The sequence below is a fragment of the Eurypyga helias genome, unplaced genomic scaffold (genome assembly GCF_000690775.1).
Source record: "Eurypyga helias isolate BGI_N326 unplaced genomic scaffold, ASM69077v1 scaffold21695, whole genome shotgun sequence".
Classification (NCBI taxonomy): Eukaryota; Metazoa; Chordata; class Aves; order Eurypygiformes; family Eurypygidae; genus Eurypyga; species Eurypyga helias.
The window spans coordinates 1,443-11,231 of NW_010249788.1; the positions used below are offsets into that span (position 1 = coordinate 1,443).

Sequence of the window (9,789 nt, forward strand, 5' to 3'; positions counted from 1 at the left end):
CGGTGCATTTGAGAGGTATCTTTTAAGGATACCTGGGTGCCTGATTCCTAGGGTTAACTGTACAAATCCTGACCTCTGTAACCGAACGTTTGTGTAGGCAAATGTCCCTGGCACCAAGAGATGTTCCTGTTCTGCTCCTCCGTGCAACATTCATCTTCTCCTCTTCTCTGTCCACAGGGGATTTCCAGCCTATTTGCATAGGAATAATCCTGTTTCTTGAGCGTGTGGGTGGTGCGAAGCTGTGACAGCCCATTGCCCCGGGAAGGTGAGTCGGCGATGGTAGGGTGGATCTGGCTCGGGTGGATCTGGCTCGGGTGGATGTGGCTCGGGTGGCTGCTGTCCTTCGGGCAGGAGGAGGTGGATGGACTCTCCCAGCGGTGCTTGAGGCTTAGATCCACGCGGCTGCGGTTTGGGGGGCTGTAGCAAGGTCATGCAGACCTGTAAACCGGAGCTGCAGGCACAGGTGGGGTGTTCTCAGGGGCTCACCAGCTGCAGTGGGGGTCTCAGAGGGGTTCAGCCCAGCTGCGGTGGGGAGACGGAACAGCAGCCGTGCACAGACAAAGTGATGGAGCACAGTGTGCCGCGGCAGGAGGGACGGCAGGTCTTCCCTGTCCGCTGTGGGAGGACTTCCCAGGGCCGGGCGTGAGCCTTCCTCCTCCCCACCCCGCGATGCCCGCTCCGCTGGGGCCGGTACCTGTGCTGCTGCTCGCATCCGCAGCCCCGGGACGCAGGGAAACGCCTGCCACCTGCTCTCAGCGTGGGATCTGCGATGCTGGATGACACGGCAGAAACGCACGCGGTATTGAGGCCACGCTCAGCGCCGGGGCAGGGGGATGGGAATTCATTAGCGGCACCGTGTTTCCTTTAATCAGGAGGAAGGTGCTGCTTCTCCTTGGGTCCGGGGATGGGGCGAGGGATGGAAGTCATGGCAGGGATGCGCCCCGAGTGGGGAGAGAGAATAAGGCTAGTGGTGTTTGAGAGGTATCCATGCCAGGGAGAGGAAGGTGTATTTAGGGTGCTCTCGCAGGGGTGAGATGTTGCAGCACAGCCAAGGCGAGAAGACACCCGGGAGACCCCCCTGGGGGGAAGCCCCCGAGCAATGCCCAGCCTTGGAGCTTGCAAAGCCAGGCGGCACAGAGGAGCAATAGCAGGTGCTGTGGGGAGGAGGGGATGCCGCGATCTCCTCCAGCTCTGACTGTGTGATATTGAAATGTGCATTGTAGTCCAAAAAAACTACATTTCCCAGTTTCCCTTGCAGCCCAAGGGAATAAGCAATTGGAAGATTTAAATAGACCAGGCCAGAAGCAACCAACCTTTGGCACAAAGCTTTTCCCTCCTCTTCTTCCAATCTATTGGCTGTTTAACCTTCTTCCCTGGCACTGGAGTGGCTGCCAAGCCTGGCATTAATTTTCCTTCCAAGCTTGCTAGGCCCATGAAGTAAACAGCCATGTGCATTCCTTACTCTATATTTAACAGCTGCAGCCTGTGCTGGGGGCAACTGCAACCGAGGGGAACCTTTGTAGTTTCCCAAATTCACGGCTCGTGAGGGTGGAAGTGGGGGAAGCTTTCTGCAGGGAGAAGAGGGATTTCTCTACTTGCCGGTGTTTGCAAAGCAGGTTGCAATAGAGACTGCAATGCCAGCATCCCAGCCACGGTCCAGGGTAAGAGACAGGAGCAATGTCCTCAACAGGGCTGAGTTCCTCTCCCTGAATCAGCCCTTGAGGGGGAACCAGGAGAGCAGGAGCTCCGGCAGAAAGCAGAGCAGCCAGGCCGGGGCAGCTGGTGCTCAGAACGGCAACCCCAAGGAGCGGCGGCAGTCACAGCAGCTGCCCGAAGAGGACTGCATGCAGCTCAACCCTTCCTTCAAAGGAATTGCCTTCAACTCCTTGCTGGCCATCGATATCTGCATGTCCAAGAGGCTGGGAGTGTGTGCCAACCAAGCCTCCTCCTGGGGCAGTGCCCGCTCCATGATTAACCTCCTGGGGATAACGGGGCACGGGATCCCCTGGATTGCGGGCACCCTCATCTGCCTGGTGAAGAGCAGCACGCTGGCAGGCCAAGAGGTCCTCATGAACCTGCTGCTAGGTGAGTGGCAAACCTCCCTCCCCGCCGGCAAAGCCCAGCCCCAGTCACAAGGGACAGGCACCGGGACTCCTCCTCTGACTGCTGCCAGCCACCGATGTGGTCAGGAAGCAGTGAGTGACCTTTGGGGTGAATGATGCTCTTGTCGGCCGTCTCAGTCCTATGGGTGATGGGTGTAGCACAAGGTTGGCTGAGAGAGGTGGAGTAATCCTGGTAGCTGGTGACCCCCATGGAGTAGGGGCAGGGCCCTGCTCCTGCATGGGGCAGGGTTGTCCTGTCAGGCCAAGGAAGTGTCTGTCCTGTGCAGGTGGATACCAGCAGCGATGTTGTTTATTTTACCTATGGTCATCTGCCTTGGTGGTTTGATGGGTGGGGAAAACATAAAGATTTTAATCTTTGATATCTGGACCAATTCCTGAGGATATCCTTGAGGAAAAAAAGATTTCCAACCCCTCGTCACCTTCTTGAACTGACCCTGGCTCCATGTCTCAGCCACCCCGTGATGGAGTCCTGTCTCCTTCCCTGCCGTGGTCGGATCTCACGTCCTCCTTCCCAAGAGGACCTTTCTCGCGGCTGTCCCCATTTCCATGCGCTATTCTGACCCCGAGGCCGTGCAGCCGGGCTGGGATCTCCCTGGCTCTCCGCTAGTCCTTGTGTGGCGGTCGCTGTCCTTGCCTCTGAGCCGTGTGAAAGGAGTTGTCTTCTGAGCTGAGTAGGGTCTATCCCACCGGTGCAGACCGATGTCCCACCAGTGACCAGGATGAGCTCTAGGCTTAGGCTGACGGTTGGACTCGATGATCTTAAGGGTCTTTTCCAACCAAAACAATTCTATGATTGTAGGCATGACTTGCCTTTTCCCGGCCCCAACCCACCCTGGCCATGTCTACCTGAGGACCTTATTCTTCTCTCTCTTCTGCCTTTGACACGGGGCCCAGTTACCATATTTTTCCTTGTGACTAATTAGTATTTCATCTGATCCACCTTAGTGTTTCTCCCTCCCCAAAAAAACAGCGATCGGAGCTCCCGCTTTGGATTGGTAAGAGAAATCAAAAACATTGGGTTTAGGCCTTTGCTTCTCAGGGATTCTTTTGGAGGGACATAGGGACATTTTCTTTCAGAGGTGCCTCAGGAAAGGGCCGTCCTGTCTGCAGGGGCTCGATGTGATGCGATACGGGCTCTGCACCACGTCCCTAGTTTTTTTCACAAGTTCATCCTTGGGAGAGGGCAAAGCTTGCACTGAACTGGCTTAAAAAGCACAGTGGTAGCTGCCTTCTCTCCCCTCTGCCTTTGGAAGAGACTGTCCTCGTGCTGTGACATCTAATGAAGGGAGGCCATCGCAGGGAAGAAGCCAGAATAGCATCGGCGTGATGCAGAGCCCGCCGACGTCAGCAGTTCTTCCAGGGGCTCCTCGGTGCGCTGGGTCAAGCTCTCACGGAGAAAAGAAGCTCCGTTTAAAAGGGCACAAGAATGAAATAGTAGGTGACTAACACCAACCAGCACAGTTTCCAGATGTCTCTTGACCCCACAGCCTTTGATGGTTTTGGAGCCTGAAAACTGACCTCTTTGACTCCAAAATATTTGAGATCCTTGTAAAGAGCTTTGGCTTAAAAACAAGAAAGGTTTTCTTGCTCTTCTGCTGTGTGAGGAGACCAAATGCAAAGCCACGTCCAGGTCGCATCAAAACTCTGAGCATCAGGCGGTCGGCAGGAGGGCTCAGCCCTGCACCACTGCCTGCATCTCCAGGTCTGCTGAGCTAAAATGTGGTGCCTAGGGACAACTCGGGGGCTTTCTGAAGTCTTGCCTAGACACACTGCTCCCATCCCTCTTCTCCCCCTGCCAAGAAAGAAAATCGTTCTGTCGTGTGAAGGACTAGTTCACAAAGTCACTTGGTAGCTCCATAGGTCTAGTCGCCTCCGAAGGGCTCCACTTCACCCTCTGAGCAGCCAGCGCTGACTGGTGGGACTGACCAAGGTGCCCAGGGCTTCCTCAGCAGGACTCGTGTCGCCCCACAGAGCAGTCTCTGCTGTGAGCGTGGCCTTGGTTTGATATTTAAGATTGCAGTCAGGATGCCGAATATTCAAGTAGCTGCTGCCGTAGCACCTGCATTGCTGGTGGAGGAAAGAGCCTGAGTGGGGAGGGGGGGCTGGGGGGCCTAGACAGGTCCCATGAGAAGTGGGGTCCCCGGAATAAGTAGGGAGGGTATAGCATTCTGCTGCATCTGGCATCCTTGGTCCCTCTTGCTGCCCAGGGGAGGATCAAATCCTTTCCTGGGGATCACATCCGTCAGGATGTAGCATAAAGCCCTCCTGGGTAGGGACAGGTCAAAGGGAAGGGAACGGCCTGATGCCTCCCTGGTCTCCTGGGAAGAGGGGGGCAGAGAAGTTGGGGTTGTGTGTGGTACCCCTTCCCTACCTCCCCTGGCTCTCCTCCCTTCCCCCTGCCTGCTGAGAGTTTCATACATCAAGCAGAATTTCTGATGCAGTCTCTGGGCAGGGAGCCAGCCCATCACAGAGCACTTGTTTAGGATTTGCAATCAGGCTTTCAAGGCGAGGAGACAGGAGACTGCTGAAATGGGACCAGGAACCTGGCAGAAGCACCACTGCAGATGGAGGGGGGGCACTTGCGCCTGAGGAGCTCTGGGCAGGAGCTCTGCCAACGCATGCGGGAGCATTTAGGGTGAGGGGTTCTGACCTCGGGGTGCTCCATCCATCCCAACTGCAGATGTTGATTAGCAACCCCAAGCAATGTTTTCCTTCCATGTTTGTCATCTGTGATGGAATTTATTGATTCTCCTCATCGTAATCTTTTCCAGCGATGCCAAACAGCCAGAGAAGCACGCTGACAGCCTGTTACTGAAAAGATGGGAGAAATCAGATAGCTGTGCCCACTATAAAAATCCTTCTGCCAGAATGTGCTTTCAAGAAGACTGTCTCAGCATTGCCAACCCTGGCTGTTGAAGAGTCAGGAGGAAAGTCTGCACCCCCCGGCCAGGTCGAGAAAATCATAACTCAGGAACCCCCCCCAGTTTTAGAGTTCATTTTATTTGTCTGCCAGTGTTGGAACTTTTAGGACCATTCAAGCTTTGCTCTGCAATCACAAGGATTTCATGAAAACTGAGGTGCTTAGAAAATAATTTGAACCTTGCAATTGGGTTTTTTAGGGGAAAAATAGATATAAAACCTCACTAAAATTCCCAGATCTGCTTCAGAACCAGACAGAACCTCGATTAAACCCTGGGGGGAGCGGTACCTCAGTTTCTGGTTCTGATCCATCTGGTGAGGATGTGGATCCAAATTTAGTGATTCATTGACTGCAAAGCCAGCAAAGAACATTTGGATCATTGATCTAACCCACGGCAAAATACAGGCTGTAGCACATCCCTTAATTTATTCCTGTTCAATTTGTTAAGGGAAAAAACCCAAACACTCAGTCTGATGTACAATTACAAGTGAGGGTGAACTTGTCAGAACCATTTCCATATTACTGCAGTGGCAGGTCTTCTCGCAAGCGCCTCGCTTTTAGTTTGAGTCTTCCCTTCATGGCATCTGCACACCCTTGTCTCTTCAGCTGAATGGCTCTTTTAGCCAATCTCTCTTCTGCCTTTCAATATTTTGGATAGTGCTCAAGTCATTTCTTCACCTCCTATTTATTAAGCTAAACAGATTGATCTCTTCAGACCGATGGTCTTTCCAGGTCCAGGCACCTTCTAACAGCGATGGGGATGGAATGCAGTCATCTACCCAAAGCGGTGACCCCCGTGACGGCTGTTGTGCTTAGAGCCATGTCGCCACCTTCTTTAGCTATCTGCAGCCCAGCCGTGTGCCTTTGCTGTCGGAAGGCGTCTGCTTGGGTAACCCTCGCACATAAACCAGGTACTTGTTCTCAGCTCGAAACACCAGCTGTTCTGCCTTGGTCGTGGCTCTGTGAAACGGGCACTCACACTAGGAGAAGAGAGAGCCCTGGTCGTCTCTTTGCCTGCTGCCTCGGTGACCCAGGTCCCAGGCCTCCTCCATCACCAGCGGGCTCTGCATCCCGCTTCCGAGGGGCGGGTTGGCTCCTTGGTGCTGTCACTAAGCATTTAGCGACTTAAGTGAAGCAGAGCCGCAGGGTGCGACGTCTCATCGCGAGCAGCGCGGCAGGCGGAGGATGGGTGGCTAGCCACAGGAGGAGGAAAGGAGGGAGCCTAGGTCACTTCTCTGCTCCTGAAGGTCAGCAGGAGGGCAGTCCTTCCTCTCTCCAGCCCTCTCCCTGAACACTGACTTAGCTTTAGTCTGACCGGGAGCCAAGCCATGACGTTCGCCTGCAGAGCTGTGACTTTATCCTGAGCCATATATATATTTATTTAAAATATATATCGAAATTTATAGATATATGTGGCCAGGACTCTGAAGTCCCACCTCGGCAGCTTCCAAGCAAGACCAAATCGGCAGGGAAGTGGTGGGTTAGGAAGTAAAGAGAGCGAGAAAAGCCTTCAGCAGGCCCCTCGAGACGCCGCTGACCCTGCTCTAACAACATGGAGGTGCTCTAGGTATTGTCAGGCTTCTCTTTGGAGACCATGTGGTGAAATTCCAGATAGTGCAGCCCGGTGCTGGCAAAGGTCACCGAGCACGCTGAATGCCCAGGCAGCGCAGACAAGGTCATCCCGTCGAGCCTCAGGGCTCGGCAGCCCGCGCCCAGCCGAGAGGCCGGGGAGGTGCACGGCAGATGGATCACGGCAGATGGATCAGTCCGTACGCAGCAGAGCTTGCTAAGCCAGGAGCCCCAGAGATGGTTTGGGTCCAGGTGTGTCTGTTTTTTCCCCTTCCATTTTCCCGCTGTGAGGATGGGGATTTTCTGAGCTAGACAGGCTGGATGACGTTTCGGCAGGGAAGGGGAGAGCCGCTCGGGAGCTGGCGCCCTGCGTGATCCACCCCCTTCTTGTAAAACCTGGCACATGGGGCTGGCCCAGCCCCTGTCCTTCTCCCCTCCCAGCCCTGCCAGTGCCCCCTGAGATCTGCCCAGCGAGGTGGCAACATTTAAATGTCAAGTAACCCAAGATGACTGACCGTGCTGGGTGCCAGGCAGAGGGAACACCACTGATGCCCTCTCTCTGCATCCAGCAGCTAGACCCAGGTCCAGACTGGCATTAAATATTCCTCTCCATCACACCAGGCAGCTAAGCTGCCTCTTGTCCTACCCAGATACAGCAGTCAAAGCCCCTGGTCCTTCGGTGGGTGCCATCCTCACCCTTCATCCCCTCGTAGCTGATGAGCTCAGGCATCTCTGAGCAGCAAGCGATGCCCAGCTCTCCCAGCTTCCCTGCCCCCCTCCCTTCCTGCCCTGCTTCCCCTAGAGCAGATGCATACTGCTCACTGCAGGGCAGGCTTGCGAGACTGCAGTGTCCCTGCACAGAAAGGACAGTCGGTGACAGCCTGGGACCCATTTGGCCGTGGCTGGAGCCGGGGGTGGGGGGATTTCCAAGGATACGCGTAGGGTCTCTCACGCTCAGGATCTGCTGAGCCCCTTGGCACGGTCAGCATCCAGGCGCTGGGGTCCTGGCCGGCTGCTTGGTGCTGAGGATGCATTGAGGCTGGCAGCCATCAGTCTGCAGCCCTTGGCGGAACTGCAGCAAGCTGCAACCCAGCCCTGCGCAGAGCAGGCGAGATGTTCCAGGGCGTGAATGCAGAGTGAAAAGGAAAAGAAGTGCGAGGGTTGTTAAATGGGAAGAGGGGGAATAAACACGGGAAATGAGTCATCCTTGTGTCTGTCACTCGGGGAACAGCTTCCCAGTGCCCTGCCTGGAGCTCAAAGGGGACAGTAGCCGTTTCACTGGGGCAGAGCCAGCCCTGCCAGAGGAGCTGAGCCAGGCTCTGGCCCAAAGGGAGATCCTGAGAAATGGGTGAGTGTGTTTGCATCTAATGCGCCTTGACGGGAGCAGCGGCTGGGAAGAGGAAGGTGGAGGAGTGTCGGGCGGGGAGGTGAGTCACTGCAGCAGCAGTGGGCAGGCAGAGCCCATCGGGTATCCCGCTCCGGGTCAGGCCTGGTGGAGGGTGGGGATGGGAGAGGGGAATCAGATGAACTGTCTCTTTTTCTTCCCCTGGGAAGAAAGCTCCACGTTTTCACCTGAAACTGTTCTGGCCTTGCTCTCTGTTTGTCTATGCCGGGATGCCAGCAGACCATGCTGGTCTGGGTCTTTACGTGCCGTGAGATGTGCTGGTCCCTCTCAGCACCACAGCATCAGCCCCAGTTTCACTGTGCCCGTCTGCCTTACGGAAGGCAGTGGGGTGTAAACACAAGCCGAAGCAGCGTGAGTCCAAGCGAGGAGCCCAGCGTTTGTGTGCTGGGAGATGCTGTTGGTCATCAGCCCAAGGCCATTTTCTTCCTCCAGCTCATCCCATTCAGTGCTTGTGCGTGGCTGGGATGCGCGGGTGTCACCTGCACCGCTGCCATGGTGTACAGGGGTTTTGCAAGCTGTCAGCGCCCTTCTGGGAGGCAGCTGAGCCATCCTGAGGGCTGTTCAGCCCATTTTCCCCATCGGCACAAGCCCTTCTCACTGTGCTCACCCTCCCGCCTCATCCCTGGGCCGTGCAGGCACCCAGCAAGGCAGCCCCGCTCAGAGATGGATGCTGAGACACAAATTGCCCAGCTCCCAGGGAAACAGTATTTCCAAGGGGAGAACTCCAGGCAGCCTGGGTTTGCACTTGGGGCTGTTTCTAATCATCTAGGATATAGAGGGTCTATTTTTAGTTGTTGTTGTTGGGGTTTTTTTAATTAATTGCACAATGCTGCTTTTCACCATTTTTTCACCTCCCTCTGGCCACTTACCCCACTCTGCTGCTTGTTCAGCCAAAAAATAACCTCCCCCCAAAACACTGCAGTGTCTGATTCATTGGTTCTTCAGTGTGTTGTGCCATCTGTGCTTTTTGTCGGCTCTTACACCTAGTAGTACCACAACTGGGGAAGAAAATGGGGTAGAGGAGGTCAATTCCAGAGGAGTGGAGCTCTTCCAGCTGCCACTGACTCCACCGGAGAGAGAGCGAAGATGCTTTTCAAACCTGCATTTTTCATTAATGTCAACTAGTCAAGGGTGGAAAATGGCTCGTTTTCCAGGTCAGGGAGCCTAACGACTGTGCGAGATTTGGGAAGTTCAGAAGCAGTAGGATGGGGCATGTAAGTAAAAAGAAAAATGGAAAAAAATTATTCATTCTAATTACAGAGCAAATGAAACTGTTTCCTGGGAATGGTGACATTTGTCTGGGGTTCCCTCCTGAGGGAGGTTGGCTAACCTGGGAAACACAGCCTTGGCCCTACACGGGGCCTCGGCAGCTGCGGTGGGGAGCCCGTGCCATCTCAGCAGGGGCCTCCAGCAGAGTGGGACCTCGCTCCGAGCGAGCTGGAGGCTTGGACTCCCAGAGTGTTATCGCCAGCTTGTCTCTGCTTTAAAATGGTACTGAGGCTGGGCAGAGGGGTTATCCAATGCACGCCTGCTCCCACGCTTGGGTGCCTCTGAGCTCACAAGATGGGCTTGCTCTTCGTTCCTGGGCATTTGCCTCCCCCTTTTCCTCTCCCCACATGCCCAGCCGTGGTGCTGGGTGGCTGAGTCCAGCTTGTGACTCTGTTTCTGACTCTGTTTCTGGGCTCTGGAGAGCTGCCGTGTCTCATCCCAGCAGCCCCATGTGTGTGGAGTCATACGGTGAATCACGGCTGCCGGAGCAAAACAAGGCCAAG

At 55.1% G+C, this 9,789-nt stretch overlaps 1 protein-coding gene across 1 annotated transcript; it reads left to right on the forward strand.

The window, feature by feature from the left end:
• Positions 1-769: 769 nt before the first annotated feature.
• Positions 770-2,085, forward strand: PPAPDC3 (phosphatidic acid phosphatase type 2 domain containing 3; the record flags this gene model as incomplete). Its single annotated transcript, XM_010151499.1, has 2 exons — positions 770-796; positions 1,617-2,085. Coding segments are annotated over exons 1-2 (496 nt in total), but the record flags the coding sequence as incomplete, so codon positions are not given.
• Positions 2,086-9,789: the final 7,704 nt, after the last annotated feature.